A 19,868-nucleotide genomic window follows, 5' to 3' on the forward strand; every position below is an offset into this window, starting at 1 on the left:
TACCTCGTAAAAGGGGGGACCAGGTACCAGCTACACTTTATAATAACATGTGAATGACATAGAATGCATGAAGATTGGCGCAGAGAAAGAAATCTAAATGAAAAATATAAAAATGCAGGGAAATGTATTTTGAACTTCAAAGCTATCTCAAAACTACACTTTTCTCTAGATTTTTTCTATCTCCTCCATAACTACTTGGCCAATTTTAATGGGGTTTAGATAATTTGAAAGCTGAATAAATTTGAAAGCTGAATAAAAAAAAAAGCACTGTATGGAGCAGAAACATGGAACATAAGAGAGGAAGAGAGAAGGAGCTTGAATGTGTTTGAGATGAAGTGTCTGAGAAGTATGATGGGGGTTACTAGGCTAGATAGAGTGAGAAATGAGGAGGTGAGGAGGAGAACACGGGTGGAAAGGGAGTTGGGAGATAGGGTTGATGAAAGAGTATTAGGATGGTTTGGACACATGGAAAGAATGAGTGAAGAAAGACTAGTAAAGGAGGTATGGAAGGCAGATGTGGAGGGAGTGAACATGAGGGGACGTCCTAGGATGAGAAAGATGGATGGGGTGAAGGGGGCTTTGGGGAAGAGGGGAACATAAGAAATAAAGGAGACTGCAAAAGACCATAAGGCCTACACTAGGCAGCTCCGTATCCATCACCACCTGTCATCCCCATCCATAAAGTTGTCCAATCGTTTTTTAAAACAACTGATAGTTTCAGCGCTTACTACATGGTTACTAATTTTATTCCATTCATCGACCACCCTATTAGTAAACCAATTCTTGCCTATTTCCTTCTTAAATCTAAATTTGTCCAGTTTATACCCATTACTGCGAGTCCTGCCCTGTTGTTTTATTATGACCTTGTTTGCATCACCCTTGTTATAGCCTTTGATCCACTTGAACACTTCTATTAGATCAACCCACACTCTGCGTCTTTCCAGAGAGTGTAAGTTTAGGTGCCTAAGCCTCTCTTCGTAAGGCAAATTTCTGAGTCCTTGTATCATTTTGGTCATTCTTCTCTGTACTGATTCAAGTGAATTTACGTCCATTCTGTAGGATGGAGACCAAAACTGTACCGCATAGTCAAGGATGGGTCTAACTATCGCTAGATAGAGTTTAATAATTACCTCTGCACTTCTATTCGTTACCGTCCTAGCAATGAAGCCTAATGCGCTGTTAGCTTTATTTCTGGCGCTATTACACTGCTTCCTGGTTTTAAGGTCCGGACTCACCAGAACTCCCAAGTCCCTCTCACACTCAGATTTTTCTAAAAATGTGTTATCTAAGTTGTATCTATTTTCAGGGTTGTGTAGCCCTACGTTTAACACGCTACACTTAGAGATATTGAAGTTCATTTGCCATTTCACCGACCATGTTAACAGCTTATTAAGGTCATCCTGCAGAATCTGGGCGTCGTCTCCTGACCTAATTAGGCGTCCTATTTTAGTGTCGTCCGCAAACTTACTAACATCACTATTTAACCCTTCATCTAAGTCTGTTGAGGAAGGAATGGAGAGAACAGAAGACAGTGGTGAATGGAGAATGGTTGTATATGGAAGATGTTGTGATGCATGAGGTGGAATGGACGGGGGATGGGGGGTGAGGTAGTGTGTGTGAGCAAAATTTTGACGCAGCCTGAAGGGATTTCTCCCAGTCCTCTCCTTTATATGGGGGACGGAGAGGGGGGTCGCCGATTTAATGAAGCGGCCTTGCTGTGGATGTGCTGTGTCTTGCAACACTGCTTCCGACCCAGGGCAGTGGACAGGGTGCAGGGATGACCTGTCATCCAGGAGGTGCTAAGATGGGAGGGAGGGTGGAGGGGTGTGGAGTGTTTTCAGGGATGGAATGGGTGGGAATGATTTTATGCCTTTTCCTTTTTGGCTACCTCCCTAGTAAGGGGGAAAAAGCCTTGGTATATGTATGTATGTATGAATAAATTTGCAATTTTTTCATTGTGGCGTTTTTCATTTTTTTGTGATAGAAGTCCATATATTGTATTCTATATAAAAAAAAAATGGACATTAATCCCTTCCATACGATGATGCCTACGTAGGCGTCATGAGGAGCAAGTGGGTACGCGAGGATGCAGATGTCGGCGTCTTGATTATATTTACTGTAGTTGTACCTGTGTGACCCCCATACTCTGTAAACTGGCTTCATCATATTTTCTATGGTTATCGAAATTCACGGGTGAAAGAGAGAACAAGAAATACAGCGGTGACTTAATTTTTTATAATGCGAGTATTATGATGCAACATCACACATATGGCAGCTAATGCTATAAAAAAAAAAAAAAAAAAATTCTTTCTCCTAAACTAAGAGGAAATTCAAAAAACTGTACAATAATTATTTAGATATTGCTATAGAGCATTTGTGGTATTTTTTTTCAGCATGTTCAGTCAATGGATAAATGAGGAAATAGAACGTTTGTGATTTAAAAAAAATAATAATAATAATTACTTCATTTTTCAACCAAATGATATGAAAATTGGTGGTGAACATCTCAGTACATGTATATATAACATATTAAAAATTCGCGAAATTCCAATTTTAATTGACGAAGTTCGTTCTCGAGCGCAACGGCCCCCTTAACCCATTGTGTTAAAGTGTATTCGATGGTCATATCCAGTAGAATGTTGCTCCAAAGTTCTTCTCCCCCTTTTACTATCATTTCTTCCCATATTATATCCTTTGCATTAAAATCACCCATAATTACTATGTTACCACCCTCTTTTAGTAATTCATTTAGCACATTCATTGTGTCTTCCAGTAATTTAGTATGATCACTATCAGACCAAGCCTGTGTTTTTGGTGGCACATACACTGCTACAAATTTTCTGCTTTTCATATTTTATTTACATTTTTATTCAACAATATCATGACACCTTCTCCCTGCTTGTCTGTTCTATTTTTTGCCCAGTGGTTCTATAGACCTTGTCCCACTATACTTGTTGATAGAGGTCCTTTCAGTTTTGTCTCCACAATTCCCATAATGTCAGGTTGATGGATTTTCAAAACGAGTTTCTGCATTTTCTATCATGCAGGACCACCACATTGGTCCATCTAATAAATGAAATTGGAGACAACAATTGTTATCAACATTCTATCAAATTTTATTTTTACATAATCTACATTTATGTAATTTTTTACATATGTTGAGATGATTTGAAATGCTAATAAAAATATAAATTGCTCTAGTGCAATTGTTTTGTTCAATATGAAAATGTACCTACTGTACATCTAGCACCAAACATGTCGTTGTCCATTTGAAGTTGTACATTTGATAACAAATTTCTTACTTTGTAACAAGTCACTTGATTTTACTAAATACAGTTGCATGCGCATCCATCCTCTGACAACAGATATATTGTATTCCTACTTATGGTCAACATAAGAAATCCTAATAAAACTACAATCCAACTCACCAAACTTGTTGTTCATACGAGTTGGCAGGCATCACCGTGGGAGACTCCATTCATTTTATAATGAGAAAATAACACTTCTGACTAAAACACCATACACATGAGTGGAATAACATATATTGTACCAGCCTTTGGATTAAGCTGGTCATACAGCACCACAATTTCACCTCATAAAGGATGATTCTGCTGCAGTCAACATCTTAGAAAAGACTGAGGTTGGATTGGCCAAAAGCTTGTCTGGAGAATCAAACTCCACCACTTTACCATCATCCATTACCATTATTCTTGTACAGGACATCACTGTGTTCAACCTAAAGGGAAGCAAATAATCACACATTTACTAAATACCCTTATGCATGATGTTTGGAAACTAAATATCTCATCATATATTTTCATAAATTTCTAAGTAAGCTAGGATTATTTTACAATCCAAAATATGTACAAAAAATAGTGTTTATACTCTTCTTGAATGTAATATCAATAAATCAATCCATGATCCCAAATCTCTTCTGAAGAAGACTCACAGCCCTGAGGAAATCAGTAACTGATTTGGCACATAGGTTACTTTAGGGAGAAATTTTGTTCTGCTGACTGAAGTAGGCAAGTGAAGGGACATGTAAAATAAAATGCTTTGTATCTTCTGTGTAGTGATCATCTGGGGTAAGTGGAGGTACAGAAAGAAGAGAGAAACAAAACACAAGGTGAGGGAGTGAAAGAGGGGAGCATATGTATAGTGGCATGGGAGAACACTCCAAGCATCCTTTTTTTTTTCTTTTCTTCTTTTCTTTTTCTTTTTTCTTTTCTTTTACAAGGGAGGTAGCCAAAGTCAAAACATGTAACTCCACACCCACCCACTCCATTCCTATTCACCACTCCTCCCTGTTTTCTTGGCTCCTCCTGGATGATGGGTCATCCCTGCATCTCAACTGTTGCCCTGGGTCAGAAGTAATGCAGCAAGACACAGCACATCCACAACAAGACTGCTTCATTTAATCGGTGACCCCTCGTGCAGAAAAAGAGAAGAATGGGAGAAATCCCTTTGTGCTGTGTCAAAATGTCATTCACACATAACCACTCCCTAACCCCTCCATCCCCATCCCACTCCCATGCATCACAGCATCATCCATACACAACCATTCTCCACTCACCCCTCTATTCCATCTTCTCCCTTCCTTCCTCAACAGACATCCCCCTCTTTCTCAATGCTCCTCTTACCCCATTCATCTCGACCAATATCAAAACTGATATATTTAACCCCTTCCATACAGTGCCGCACACGTAGGCGTCATGAGGAGCAAGTGGATTCGCGACGCTGCCATATCGGCGTCTTGATTATATTTATTGTAGTCGCCCCTGTGTTTTTACATTCTCCCAAATGCGCCCTTAATCCCATTCTCTGTGGTTTTCAAAATTCGCGGGTGAAAGAGAGAACGATCGATATAAGCGGCGACTATATTTTATGATGCGAATATTATTTCGTTACGTCGTACGGCTGGCATTGGCTGCTGCCCGCGAGATTTAAGTCCCGTATTGAAGTGGTTAAATAGAACCCCCCTGCGAGTGAGGTGGGGTTAGGAAGGGGGTTTCTATGTAAATATACGAGATATAAGGACGACTTCTACCAATCTTTTTTTCAATGACCCTTAGAGTATTCTCCTGTGGCACTATTTATATGTAATGTGGGGTAAGAGCTTGACAGACAGTTTTGAAAAGAATAAAAAGAAGCTTTGGAATAAAGTGAAGAGAATAAGGGGTGAGTGGTAATGAGAAAAAAGTTGCAGATAGACAGATGTTAATGAAAGGGGAAGATGGGCAGAATATTTCAGGGATTTGTTGAAGGTGGAGGAGGTTAGGGAGAAATTTATTGTGCCAGCGAGAGATGCTAGGAAAATATTACTTGGGTGACTAAAAAATAAACAATTTCAGCCATGTGGGGAAAAAAAAGAATGAAAGAAGTACAGACATTTTGTACAGATGTGTTAAAAAAAAGCTAATCACTGATACAACTGGCTAATGGAAGACTTACCTATGAGCAATAGTAATCATGGTACAATTAATGAAAGCATTCTTCAAGGTATTCTGAATCAATGCATCTGTTTCAGTATCTATTGCAGCAGTGGCTTCATCAAGAAATAGAATCTGTTTTGAAAAGAAAGTTATAACTAATTTTACCTGGAAAAAGCAGAATAATTAAGCAAGCATTTTTAAACATGAGCCGTTACTGTTTAAATTCCCAGTCTAATTTTCATGGACTATATCTATTTACCTAGTGGTATCTTATGGGAAGGGGAGCTACACTCATGGTGTCCCACCTTTGTATCTCGCAGTGTCTAGTTTGCTCTTAAATTTGTGTATAGTTTTTGCACACACTATTGTTATATCCAGTTTGTTCCAGATATCTACCACTCTGTGTGGAAAACTGTTCTTTTTCTGGTCTCTTCTATAACCATCTTTTTTGAGTTTCTTTTCATGTCTCCTTATATTTCTCTTACCCCAATTTAGTAAGTTCTCTCTATCAAGGACTTCTGTGCCTTTCATGATTCTGTAAATGGTCAGCAGGTTGCCTCTTTCTCTTCTTTGTTCCAAAGTCGGTAATTTCAGTTTAGCCAGTCTCTCCTCATATGACAGGTTTGAAAGTACTCTGGCCATGTGTGTGCTGTGTATGTAATTCACCATGATCTAGGATCATGTGTTGGGCTCATATCAACAATTATTACCCTCCCAGATGAGAATTCTGAACTCATTTATAGCTTAACCTATGGCCAATGATATGATGTTAACTCCCCCCACCCCTAATTCCTAGTCCACCAGAGTTGGAGTGCTGGTTCACAGTGCAACAATAATGAAACTTTCAACCCTTGGCAAGGCTCAAGCTTGGATTGCTGAATTAACAGTCAGTACTACTACACTATCAAGCCATGTGATTCATCATGGTCTTGGATCATGTGTTGTAGTTATGATTGACAGCTATTACCCTCCCATATACGAGTTTGGAGCATATATATAACCCGATCTATGGGTAATGCTCTGACCCTACATAAATGCACATACACACAATCCTTATGTGGGTGTCTATAGGATGCTAGCTTTTCTGAATTATCATATATTAACATTTTCTTCTCAACAACCTCCATGATTCTGGTACACTTATCTCCTTCAAATGGCTTATACCTACCTTACTTCTTCTGAGGAGAGCCCTTGCCATGCATAATAATTGTCGTTCTCCAACTGAGAAATTTTCTCCATTTTCAACAACAGGTGCCAGAAGTTTCAGATCCAGTGCAGAAATCTTTCCCCTCATGTATGTCTGTTCTAATGCATCCCAAACTTCTTCATCACTATGTTTCTCAAATGGATCCAAATTATATCTAAAGGAACAATAAAAGGATAAGTACATGGTGACTAAGTACTTCAATACATTTGTAAAGCAGACAAATATAATATATATACCTAAACAAGAGCTATACAGGCAATCTTTCAATTGTTGAAATTTTTTCATACAACTGCATCAAATTCAAAGGCCATTTATACACTAATTACAACTATACTAAAATATGTCTTATTACCTTACAGTTCCAATAAAAAGTACTGGGTCTTGAGGTATGATGGATAATTTAGATCTTAAATCTTCCAATCCTATACTACTGATATCAACATTGTCAATGCAGATCTTTCCTTCAGTTAATTCAACCATTCTGAATAATGCCATTCCTAGGGATGACTTCCCAGACCCAGTTCGACCAACCACTCCTGTGGGAGTATCAAGACAAGTTGTATCAAACTCTCAAAGCACATATCTGTTACTTTGGAGAGATAAAAAATAAAGAAGGTAGAATATAAATCCAAGGTAATGCAAGTTAAGAGGTTATGCAAATGTAAGGTAGGGTAAGCATTTGATGGAGAATTTTGAAAAGAATAAAAAGATGTTTTCAATGGAAGTGGAAAAAAGTGAGGGAAGGGAGTTAGGTAGAAAGAAGGTAAAGGGAGCAGATGAAGAGATGCTAATGGAAGTAAAGATGGTAAAGGGAAAATTGGTAGTTTCAGGGATTTGTTGTAAAGGATTGGGGGCTTTGATTGTGGCAATGGAAGGGTGGTCACCAGGTGCTTGGTAAATGAGGGTGGAGGGAAATGGGAAGAAAGCCAGTCATTGTTTGAGGATAACAGAGCATTTGTAGCCAAGTTGGAGGATAAACTGAAGCATTTGGTGGCAGAGTTTGGGAGTGTACATGGAAGGAAAGTGAAAGTAAATATGGGAAAAAATAAGGTGATGAGATGTACAAGGAGTAATGGTGGTGGGGGGTATGAGGGGAGTTTAAAAGGTGTGAGACTGGAGAAAGTGGATAGCTATAAATATTTGGGATTACATGTAGCAGGGAATGGAGGTGTGAGGGTGAAGGTGAACTACAGGGTAGAGGAAGCAAGTGAATGTTTGGAGGGAATGATTAAGGTTATGAGAAAAAGGTATCTGGGGATGAAAACCTAAATGGATGACTGTATGAGAAAGTGGTTCTGCCTATGGGAGCATTGTCTTGGAACTTAAAGGAGGCTGAGAGGAAGAGCCTACACACATCTGAAATGAATCATTTAAGAGGTATGATGGGGTAATGGAAAGAGTGAGAAGTGTGGATGCAAGGTGGAGAGCTGGGGTGGAGAGTCAACTGATAGGATTGATCAAAGAATGCCATGATGGTATGAGCACATGAAAGGATCTAGTGAAGAAAGACTAGCACAAAGAGTAATATACCTGAAGGCCTAGAGTTAGGGAGCTAGTAAGAATACTACCTACAAATTCCCTGCATTTAACTAACGATAGTATGTTGAAAACCAGCTATTCACATTGGGTCCTGTCTCTTATTTCTTAAGGTAATTTGCTAAGAAGGTAACTGGGCATTCACTAATAGCTTACTGATCAAAACCATCTTCTCATCAATACGGCTCAAACCCTCTTGTGGAAAAAACTCAATACCCATATTAACATGGGATAGTTCAGAAAATTTTTATGAAAATGTTACTGTAACCTCAGATATTGCATGAAAGGATATAGTAACACAATCTGGCAAGTATGAATATGGAATCTTAGGTTAAAACTTCTCTTATTTAGCATGAAGTCATGTGTTATACATTTAATCCTTTTGCACCTAGATGCAGTCTGCATTTTATTTAGGTTGCCACAAGATCATTGTACTCCCTTCCTTTACCCCTTTCAATAATGAAGGATTTATACATACATACATATACCAAGGCTTTTTCCCCCTTACAAGGGAGGTAGCCAAAAAGGAAAAGGCATAAAATCATTTCCACCCATTCCATCCCTGAACACACTCCACACCCCTCCACCCTCCCTCTTATCTTTGCACCTCTTGGATGACGGGTCATCCCTGCACCTTATCCACTGCCCTGGGTCAGAAGCAGTGTTGCAAGAGACAGCACATCCACAGCAAGGCTGCTTCATTAAATTGGCAACCCCCCCCCCTCTCCGTCCCCCCATGCATAAAAGGACAAGACGGAGAGAAATCTCTTCGAGCTGCGTCAAATTTTGCTCACACATACTACCTCACCGCCCATTCCACCTCATGCATCACAACATCATCCATACACAACCATTCTCCATTCACCCCTGTCTTCTGTCCTCTCCCATCCTTGCTCAACACTCATTCCCCTCTTCCCCAAAGCCCCCTTTACCCCATCCATCCACCTCATCCTAGGACGTCCCTTCATGTTCACTCCCTCCACATCCACATCTGCCTTCCATACCTCTTTTACTAGCCTATCTTCACTCATTCTTTCCATGTGTCCAAACCATCCCAATACTCTTTCATCAATCCTATCTCCCAACTCCCTTTCCACCCCTGTTCTCCTCCTCACCTCCTCATTTCTCACTCTATCTAGCCTAGTAGCCCCATCATACTTCTCAGACACCTCATCTCAAACACATTCAAACTCCTTCTCTCTTCCTCTCTTATGTTCCATGTTTCTGCCCCATACAGTGCTGTTGGCACAATCACTCCTTCATACAGTCTCCTCTTAGCATCCATTCCCAAATGTCTATTCCTCATTACACTCTTTAATCCACCAAGGCATTTACTCGCTTCCCTCAATCTACATTCTACCTCCATCTTCACTCCACCTTTTCCTGCCACATTTGCACCCAAGTATCTAAAACTATCCACTTCCTCCAGTCGATCTCCCTTAATGCTCACTTCAAGTCTACTGCCACTTTCACCCCTTGTACATCTCATCACCTTACTTTTACCCACATTTATCTTCAGCTTTCTTCTATCACACACACTCCCAAATTCTGTCACAAGCTTCCTCAATCCCTCCTTCAATCCTGCCACAAGCGCAGTGTCATCTGCAAACAACAGCTAGCTCACCTCCCACTTTTCTCCATTTTCTTTAACCATCTCTCCCTGACCCACTACCCTTGCATTTACCTCTTGCACTGCCCCATCCATGTATAAGTTGAGCAGCCAGGGCGACATAATGCATCCTTGACGAAGTCCCACCTTTACCTCGAACCACTCACTCTCTCCATTTCTAATCCTAACACAAGCTCTACTACTCTCATAAAAACTCTTGACAGCTCCTAAAAGCTTTCCTCCTCTCCCATATATCTGCAAAACCTCCCACAGTGCCTTTCAGTCTACCCTGTCGTAAGCCTTTTCCAGATCCATAAAAGCCCAAAAAACATCCTTCCCCTTTCCTACAGCTTTCTCACATATCTGTCTTACCACAAAAATCTGATCTACACAACCTCTACCCGTCCTAAATCCACACTGTTCCTCACCAATTACTCCCTCTGTTCCTCTCCTAATCCTCTCAATCAAGATCCTCCCATAAGCCTTCCTAACTACACTTAACAAGCTAATCCCTCTGAAACTACTACATTCACACTTGTCCCCTAATCCCTTGTAAAGTGGAACTATACAGGCATTCCTCCAGTCCTCCGGCACTCTACCCTCTCTCCAGCAAACATTAAATAACCTCACCAACCAGTCCACCATCACTGTACCTCCTTTTTTTTTTAGACATTTTGCATGGCATCCATCCAGATCAGGTGCCTTACCTGCTTTCATCATCTTAACAACTGCCTTCACCTCATCCTTCCTTATTTCTCCTCCATTTTCCTCACTCATCACTCTCATTTTCTTAGCATTTCCCACTGCAGCTATCTTTCCTTCCCTATCCTCCTTCACATTTAGCAACTCCCTAAAATATTCTGCCCATCTTCCCCTTACTGCCTTCTCTTCCATTATCATCTCTCCATCTGCATCTTTTACCTTTCCTTCTCTACTTGATTCACCTCCTCTTCCACTCTTAATTTCTTTCCAAAACATCTTTTTATTACTTTCAAAATTTTGTCATACTCTTATCCCATTTCACTTCTGCTCTCCTCTTTGCCTCCTTTACCTTGTGCTTTACTTCTCTTCTTTTTTTTTTTGTACCTCTCATATGATTTCCTCGTCCTATTTTGTAACCAATCTGAGAAAGCTCGCTTCTTCTCTTCTACAACCTTCTTTGTTTCCTCATCCCACCATTCACTACCCTTCTCTCTATTTCCTCTTGTCCTTTTTGTTCCACACACCATCTTTGCACACTTTGTGACTCCCTAATTGAACCATTCCCATTCCTCCTCCACACCTAGCTCTACTCTATCCTTCAATCCCTCCCACCCCTCCTTCAGCTTCTTCTTGTACTCCATTTCCTTTTCCTTTTCATTTAAATTCACTCTAAGCACCTCCCTTCCTTTTGTCCCTTTCGTCTTTCTCCATCTATCCTCCACTCTCAACTTACCTTCCACCAAAAAATTATCTGATATTCCCCCACCCTCTCCCCTTAGCACATGTACATCCTTAACTCTTCCTGTCATATTTCTATTTACCACTACATAATCCATTAACGCTCTATCTACCACCCTTCCCTCCACCACCCTCTCCCATGTGTATTTATGCTTGACTTTCTTCCGAAACACTGTATTTGCTATCATCAACTCTCTTCCTAGACACATTTCCACCATCAACTCTCTACTACGATTCTTTCCTGGAACTCCACATTTCCCAACCACTCCATCAATTGGATTATTTTGTACCCTAGCATTAAAGTAATAAAAAGATGTTTTGGAAAGAAATTAAGATAGGAAGAGGAGGCGAATCAAGTAGAGAAGAAAAGGTAAATGATGCAGATGGAGATATGATAATGGAAGAGAAGGCAGTAAGGGGAAGATGGGCAGAATATTTTAGGGAGTTGCTAAATGTGAAGGAGGATAGGGAGGGAAAGATAGCAGCAGTGGGAAATGCTAAGAAAATGACTGTGATGAGTGAGGAAAATGGTGGAGAGGTAAGGAAGGATGAAGTGAAGGCATTTGTTAGGATGATGAAAGCAGGTGAGGCACCTGGTCTGGATGGATGCCATGCAGAATGTCTGAAAAAGGGAGGTACAGTTATGGTGGACTGGTTGGTGAGGTTATTTAATGTTAGAGAGGGTAGAGTGCCAGAGGACTGGAGGAGTGACTGTATAGTTCCACTTTACAAGGGAAAAGGGGACAAGTGTGAATGTAGTAGTTTCAGAGGGATTAGCTTGTTAAGTGTAGTTAGGAAGGCTTATGGGAGGATCTTGATTGAGAGGATTAGGAGAGGAACAGAGGGAGTAATTGGTGAGGAACAGTGTGCATTTAGGACAGGTAGAGGTTGTGTAGATCAGATTTTTGTGGTAAGACAGATATGTGAGAAAGCTATAAGAAAGGGGAAGGATGTTTTTTGGGCTTTTATGGATCTGGAAAAGGCTTACGACAGGGTAGACTGAAAGGCACTGTGGGAGGTTATGCAGATATACGGGATAGGAGGAAGGCTTCTGGGAGCTGTCAAGAATTTTTATGAGATTAGTAGAGCTTGTGTCAGGATTAGAAATGGAGAGGGTGAGTGGTTCGAGGTAAAGGTGGGACTTCGTCAAGGATGCGTTATGTCACCCTGGCTGTTCAACTTATACATGGATGGGGTAGTGTGAGAGGTAAATGCAAGGGTAGTGGGTAAGGGATTGGAGATGGTTAAAGAAAATGAAGAAAAGTGGGAGGTGAGCCAGCTGTTGTTTGCGGATGACACTGCACTTGTGGCAGGATTGGAGGAGGGATTGAGGAAGTTGGTGGCAGTTTGGGAGAGTATGTGATAGAAGAAAGCTAAAGATAAATGTGGGTAAAAGTAAGGTGATGAGATGTACAAGGGGTGAAAGTGGCAGTAGACTGGAAGTGAACATTAAGGGAGAGCGACTGGAGGAAGTGGATAGTTTTAGATACTTGGGTGCAAATGTGGCAGGAAAAGGTGGAGTGAAGGTGGAGGTAGAATGTAGATTGAGAGAAGTGAGTAAATGCCTTGGTGGATTAAAGAGTGTAATGAGAAATAGACATTTGGGAATGGATGCTAAGAGGAGACTGTATGAAGGAGTGATTGTGCCAACAGCACTGTATGGGGCAGAAACATGGAACATAAGAGAGGAAGAGAGAAGGAGTTTGAATGTGTTTGAGATGAGGTGTCTGAGAAGTAGGATGGGGGCTACTAGGCTAGATAGAGTGAGAAATGAGGAGGTGAGGAGGAGAACAGGGGTGGAAAGGGAGTTGGGAGATAGGATTGATGAAAGAGTATTGGGATGGGTTGGACACATGGAAAGAATGAGTGAAGAAAGACTAGTAAAAGAGGTATGGAAGGCAGATGTGGAGGGAGTGAACATGAGGGGACGTCCTAGGATGAGGTGGATGGATGGGGTGAAGGGGGCTTTGGGGAAGAGGGGAATGTCTGTTGAGGAAGGATGGGAGAGGACAGAAGACGGGTGAATGGAGAATGGTTGTGTATGGATGATGTTGTGATGCATGAGGTGGAATGGGTGGGGGGATGGGGGGTGAGGTAGTATGTGTGAGCAAAATTTGACGCAGCCTGAAGGGATTTCTCCCCGTCTTCTCCTTTTATGTAATGGGGGGACGGAGAGGGGGGAGGTCACCGATTTAATGAAGCGGCCTTGCTGTGGATGTGCTGTCTCTTGCGACACTGCTTCAGACCCAGGGCAGTGGACAAGGTGCAGGGATGACCCGTCATCCAGGAGGTGCTAAGATAAGAGGGAGGGTGGAGGGGTGTGGAGTGTATTCAGGGATGGAATGGGTGGGAATGATTTTATGCCTTTTCCTTTTTGGCTACCTCCCTTGTAAGGGGGAAAAAAGCCTTGGTATATGTATGTAGCATTAAGGTCTCCCAGTACTATTACATTGATATTTCTCCCTAAATCCTCTATGCACTCATTTAAATAAAAAAAAAAACTCCCTTTCTTCTACACTCTTCTCACTGCCAGGCCCATATGCACTTACAAAAACCCACATCTCTTTTCCCAGTTTTACCTTCATCCACATTATCCTTGAGGAAACCTCCTTTCACTCCACTACACATTTACCTATCTCTTCACTTACTAGTATAGCCACCCCTTCCTTCCCTCGCCCTCTCTTCACTCCTGATAACCTCCCACTTACACTCCCAAACTTACACTTGCCCTTCTCTTTCAACTTAGTTTCACTCAAAGCCAACACATCCATCTTTCTTCTCACAAACATACTACCTATCTCTTCCCTTTTACTCTCATCTGTACCACATCCATGCACATTAAAAGACCCAAACCTTAGGGTGCTGGTCAGAAAACTCCTAGACACTCTTATGCCTTTACATTTTTTAGGAATGTCCCCTGTGGGGCTACAAGGAGAAGGATGCCTAGTCCCAATCCCCGTCCCTTTCTTCTCACCTCTTACAATCCAAGTGGGAATATTTGGTGATAGTATTCTTTTCCCCCACCACAGGATTTATAACCTACCTATTTCAATCAACTCCTTTTACTCGAGACTAATTGAGATAATACAAGAAAGAGATGGATGGGCAGACTGCGCCTTCCTGGATTTGCAGAAAGCCTTTGACAAGGTACCATACAAAAAATTAATAAGTAAAATTGAAAAAATGGGAGGAATTCAAGGTAAACTATTGGAATGGGTGAAGGACTTCTTAAATGGGAGAAAAATGAGAGTGGTACTTAGAGACAAAAGTTCAAAATGGGAAGATGTAAAAGTGGCATCCCACAAGGCTCTGTTTTGGCTCCTTTAATGTTTGCCATATACATAAATGATATGGACAAGAGTAAATTCTTACATAATTTTTTTGCCGATGATGTCAAATTACTCAAGAGAGTGAAAACAGAAGAAGATTGCAAATCGCTACAAGATGACCTGGATAAAGTATGGGAATGGAGCCAGAAATACGAGATGAAATTCAACATGAAGAAATGTAGCATAATGGAATTTGGAAGAGGCAAAAACAGAGTTTCGGGAAAATAAACGATTGGAAACAAAGAAGTAAAGAAAGTAAACTCAGAGAGGGACCTAGGAGTAATCATCTCAAGTGTCTTGACACCTGACAAACATGTAAATAAATTATTCAGAGAGACTTACAACTTATTAAGATCAATGAAAGTGGCCTTTGACTACATAGATGAAGAGATGGTTAAGAAAATAATTACTACATTGATAAGACCGAAACTAGAATATACTATATCAATGTGGGCACCAAGCACAAAGAAAAACACAAAGAAATTAGAAAGAATCCAAAGAGCAGCAACAAAGATGGCACCCACACTTTCAAATTTGACATATGAACAAAGATTGGAGAAATTACAGCTGTCAACATTGGAGCAGAGAAGGGAAAGAGGCAACCTGTTGACCATCTTCAGAATTATGAAAGGGATGGAAGTTCTTGATAGAGATGACCTATTGAAATGGGACAAGAGAGAAATAAGAGGGCATGATAAGAAGCTAAAGAAGGACAGTTACAGAAGAGACCTGAAAAAGAACAGTTTCCTGCAGAGTGATCGATGTCTGGAACAAACTAAACAGTGAAAGCCAGAACTATATGCGAGTTCAAGGATAAATTGGATGTGGAGAGATATGAAAATGGGTCACAACGAGCATAGCTCCCGTCCTGTAAAATACAACTAGGTAAATACATCAAGAGGTATCTTCCTTTTCTTTATGACTATGACCCAATTATCATATCTGTCTCCATGGTAACCCCCTTAGCGATGAAGATACCTTACCTTGTACTGTCAACAAGGCCAATAAACATTATTAGACACCCACCTATTTTTTCTTCTGCATCAATATCTATATTCACCCCTTTAAGCACAATTGGTGTGTCTGGTCGGTATCGCAAATAAACATTTTGGAAAGAGATGCGTCCACGTTTCGGCCAAGATACTTCTGGCCTGTGCGATTCAAGGATGGATGGGGCCTCTGACAGCAAGCCCTGTATGAAACGAACAAATTATAAAAAACCTTTCAGTATATCTGTAATGAATCACAAAAAATTAAGTTATACAGCTTTTACAAAATCTGCATACAGAGAGTAAAGGAATATATCACTTATAATCTCTTAATCCCTAGGTACCATTATATGTTGACCTTTACAGGTATCACACACCTTAATATAATTATTTATCCTTTGTACTGAAGTGAATCTTGCTTCTGTTTCTGTGCTGAGCCTGACAGTGAACTGGAAAATTCCACTGAGTTGTGCAGCATAAGCTAGAGCCAGTCCAGCGAAAGAAGCTTCAACAGATCCCCTAAGTATCAGAATCATCAAAGCAGTGGTGGCAGTAACAGATACTGTGGAAGAAGAAAAAAAAAAATTAACTGAAAAATTTCTTTAGTTTAGTTCTAGAAAGTAGTGTTGTCACTTGAACAAGATCTTTCAATGACAGCGAGAATGGGCATCTTCACTGTCTATCTTGCAGGACCACCACATTAAAGTACCTGTCAGTACCATACAATGCATGAATGTGAGGAGATAAGCAAAACATGAACAAAGAATCACAAACAACAAAAGAACTATACAACTGTCTACTTTATCTACTTACAGGCAAGCAGGTCTAGTCGTATGGCAAGCCAGCGCATGGCACAGTTGAACAAATAAAATGAACAACTGTTCTCATCAAACAAAGTCATGAATCTGGAACAAAGGCCTACATAAGAGATGCAGCACCACTACGCATTAAAACCATGATGATAAACAGTCTATTCTACTTTTCTGAATAGTAACTGAAATTAACTGGTGCCTCACATATCACTAAATGGAAAACCTGCAGCCCCACAGTGGTTGGCAACAGTTCCTCAGGATCTCCAACAGATCTCTCTGGGAAGGAACTTTAGACTGTTGTCTGTGTTGTATCAATGTGAGACAATTTCTAATTCACCAGCTGAAAGTGGTAGTGGGAGGCGAGCAGTCACTTGTGTGAAAAAGTAAAATACAGTTGAAGTTGATAGAGAAATCTTGGGCTCAGTCCAGAGACACTGTCTTCATTGTCCATCTTATTGGACTACCATAACCAGGTACCTATCATTGGCCCTATATATCATACAAATGAACCTCCTTTGACGTGTCTAAATAATTTAAACTACTGTGGCTATATGTGATAATGCAATTAATAATCAATAATATAATTTATAATCAATCTATTGCTCCAGGTCTCTCTTGCATGAGGCCTACAGCAAGAAGTTTGCTCCTTTGGAATTCACAAAGGGTACTTTGGAGAACCACCAATATTTGTGGAAGAGGTTATAGTGTCAACAGGCTCTTTTAATAAAAAATTTGCACATCATGATTTGTACTTCTACCACCCCATGTTTTTGTCCTGTTTTGACCTTTATATGAGTGTGGGTTATAGCAAAACTGACACTCTTCCTCCTTCGCTTCCCAATCCCAGCAAAGGCTTGAGACCCCTAGTATCTACCCATTGAGCTTCAATGGGACTATCAGGTGGTCTGGTGGCTCTTTGAAAAATGCCTACTAGGTCACAACAAAGCTGAAAAAGTTTCTTCTCAGCCATGTGCTACAGCCTTTGGAGTCTGTAGACTTGACTTGCCACCTGCAAAGTGAACAAACCACATGATGGACTCTGCAAATTCCTTGCATTGGGTCATTTATTCTCTACTCCATGGTGGTCCACCTGAGGGGCAAAGCCTACTATACCCTCAAAGAAATAATTGAAGCTAGCAAGCAGTATCTAGTGGGTCATCCAAGCACCACCTTCTAACAACTGTGTCAAAGTTGGGCAGGGACTAAGCCAGCTGCTTCCATTCTCCAAGTCCTTTTCACCACCATAAAGGAGCCCCATGTGTCTTGTTCATCCTGCCTTGCTGGAGACTCCCTCAAGTCATGCCATACTAATTGGTGGATAAACTCTAGTCAGTGCTCTGCCACACTCCTGGAGGCATATATATAATACAACTAGGTAAATATGTGACTATCATGGCCCTGGTACATACATACATATACCAAAAGCTCATTCCCCCTTATAAGGGAGGTAGCCAAAAAACAAAGGCATAAAATCCACTCCCACTCATTCCATCCCCCATATACTCCACTCCCATTCACCCCCCCTCCCTCTTATCTTGGCTCCTCCTGGATGACAGGTCATCCCTGCATCTCACCCACTACCCTGGGTCAGAGGCAGTGTTGCAAAACACAGTACATCCACAGCAAGGCCACTTCATTTAATCGGCACCCCCCTTCCTCTCTGTCCCCTCATGCAGAAAAAGACATGGCGAGAAATCCCTAATTGTCAGATAACTCTAGCCAGAGCTCTGCCACACTCCTGGAGCCAAACTGTGACTATCATGGCCCTAGTAGTTTTCACATAATCCAAGTGTCTAGTCCTGCTAACACCCTCAGCTCCATCTGGAGGTCCATCCCGAGGCTGACAATTTATCTACTGACTGACCTTAAGACTTCTCTCTATAAACTTCAACTGTATAGCCTTTACTATTTCGCATAAGGAGGGCTGACAACAGGCAAATACTCCTTCCTACTATAAGCTAGCGACAAAACCATCTTACACTAATACAACACAGACAACAATTCAAAGTTTCTCCCTAGAGAACAACTACTGCAGGTCTGTGAGTTTCCAGTCAATGAAGCTCTAAGCAACAATTATATATAATATTATTTTTTGGGTTGCTTTGGCTATCTTTCTTCAGGTACAAGAATCTAAAGTTTCACAAAAAATAGAAATAAATTTAGTATTAATGACTTCCTGAGCACCATACTAAGTAAAACTAAAAACAACAATCAATGCAACTAAATATAAAAGAACTTACTTCCTAGTAAACATCTCCTGCTTGCCATAAGCATGTATTGTAGCCAAACCATTAACTGTGGTATTGACATGGCTATACAATGGTGACCTAGATATATTTTCCATACGCTTAAAGTCACGAATGCCAACCCTGTATCAACATCAGACAAATTAAAAAATTAATCTAAAGAATGATAATGTAAAACTGACTAAAAAAAAAATCATGCCCCCTGAGTTCCCTTAAGATTCTATTCAGGGTATGATATCACTCATTCAGAAGCCCTGCCTTCCCCTGACTGGGATATGCTAATATAAACCATAAACATATGGCAAAGGCCTTTATGAGGGTGATGATGAGAGAAAGCATAAAGTATTATAAAGAAAATTATAACTTTTTTAAATGAGGACTTATTTTCACTCCTACATACAAATATAAAAGGCTTCATTAACTGGAAAATTCTTAACATACCTGAATATTGTCCTGATGAACATGAAAAGTACAGTCAGGAAGACAAGGACAAACAAGAAGTATGGAAAAACAAGACAAACAAAGAGCAATGAACTGACGATGAGCCAAATGTTCTGAAGGAACGTCTCCATTGTAAATGGCACTCGAACATCCACTAGAAATCAAAGAAAAAATATTAATAAACACCTATTGCTATTTAGAGAAATTATTCTACATTAATGTTTAAGAAAATATTATAAATCAACCAATACCATCAAACTCTACCTTCATCCATATCTCTTGAAAAAATGTTGATGATCCTCCCAGAAGGTGTTGTGTCAAAGAAACTCATGGGACTTTGGAAGACTCGGACAAAAACTTTGTCATGCATGCTACTGGAGGCTTTCAGAGTTGTCTGAAAAAAGAAAACCTTCATTAATTTTTGTTCTATTCAAGCATTCATTCCTTATAGAATTAAGAAAATTACCTATCATTATGCAAAGAACAAATGCTAGTCCAAGTGATAAAGATTTTAAATGCATACAACTTATAATCAAGAGGTTGCCCATCTATCGGACCAAATCCAGTATATACAAGGTCTGTTAGAAAAGTATCCAACTTTATTATTATTATTTTGTTTTTTTTACATGAAAACCTGATGGATTTGAATCAAGTGCGCTTGCAAGAGCCAACCTTGAACCTTCGTGCGCATGCATGAATTTTTTCATGCATGTTGATAGTGTCAGTTGCTGGCAAGCAGCATTTGTGTGAGGAAGTGTGTAGTGCTCTCGGCAGTTTTTCATTACAAGGAAAATGACGGAACAACTGGAGCAGCGCTACTGCATCAA

At 40.4% G+C, this 19,868-nt stretch overlaps 1 protein-coding gene across 6 annotated transcripts in view; it reads right to left on the minus strand.

Moving 5' to 3' along the window:
* LOC143028632 (ATP-binding cassette sub-family C member 5-like) overlaps nt 1-19,868 on the minus strand; it is a 328,912-nt gene that overhangs the window by 1,603 nt on the left and 307,441 nt on the right. For all 6 annotated transcript variants that reach the window (XM_076191041.1, XM_076191039.1, XM_076191038.1 and 3 more), the window contains 10 exons: nt 19,306-19,435; nt 19,042-19,195; nt 18,595-18,723; nt 16,356-16,447; nt 15,920-16,104; nt 15,580-15,745; nt 6,992-7,175; nt 6,601-6,793; nt 5,452-5,564; nt 1-3,736 (listed from right to left, as the gene is read on the minus strand). The exon at nt 1-3,736 is cut by the window's left edge and continues 1,603 nt beyond it. In XM_076191041.1, the coding sequence (XP_076047156.1) occupies nt 3,589-3,736; nt 5,452-5,564; nt 6,601-6,793; nt 6,992-7,175; nt 15,580-15,745; nt 15,920-16,104; nt 16,356-16,447; nt 18,595-18,723; nt 19,042-19,195; nt 19,306-19,435 (1,494 nt within the window). In that variant the 3' untranslated portion in view covers nt 1-3,588. The remainder of the gene's footprint in view (nt 3,737-5,451; nt 5,565-6,600; nt 6,794-6,991; nt 7,176-15,579; nt 15,746-15,919; nt 16,105-16,355; nt 16,448-18,594; nt 18,724-19,041; nt 19,196-19,305; nt 19,436-19,868) is intronic.

Source organism: Oratosquilla oratoria, chromosome 9, assembly GCF_046742065.1.
Source record: "Oratosquilla oratoria isolate Oo_2021 chromosome 9, ASM4674206v1, whole genome shotgun sequence".
NCBI classification, from domain to species: Eukaryota; Metazoa; Arthropoda; class Malacostraca; order Stomatopoda; family Squillidae; genus Oratosquilla; species Oratosquilla oratoria.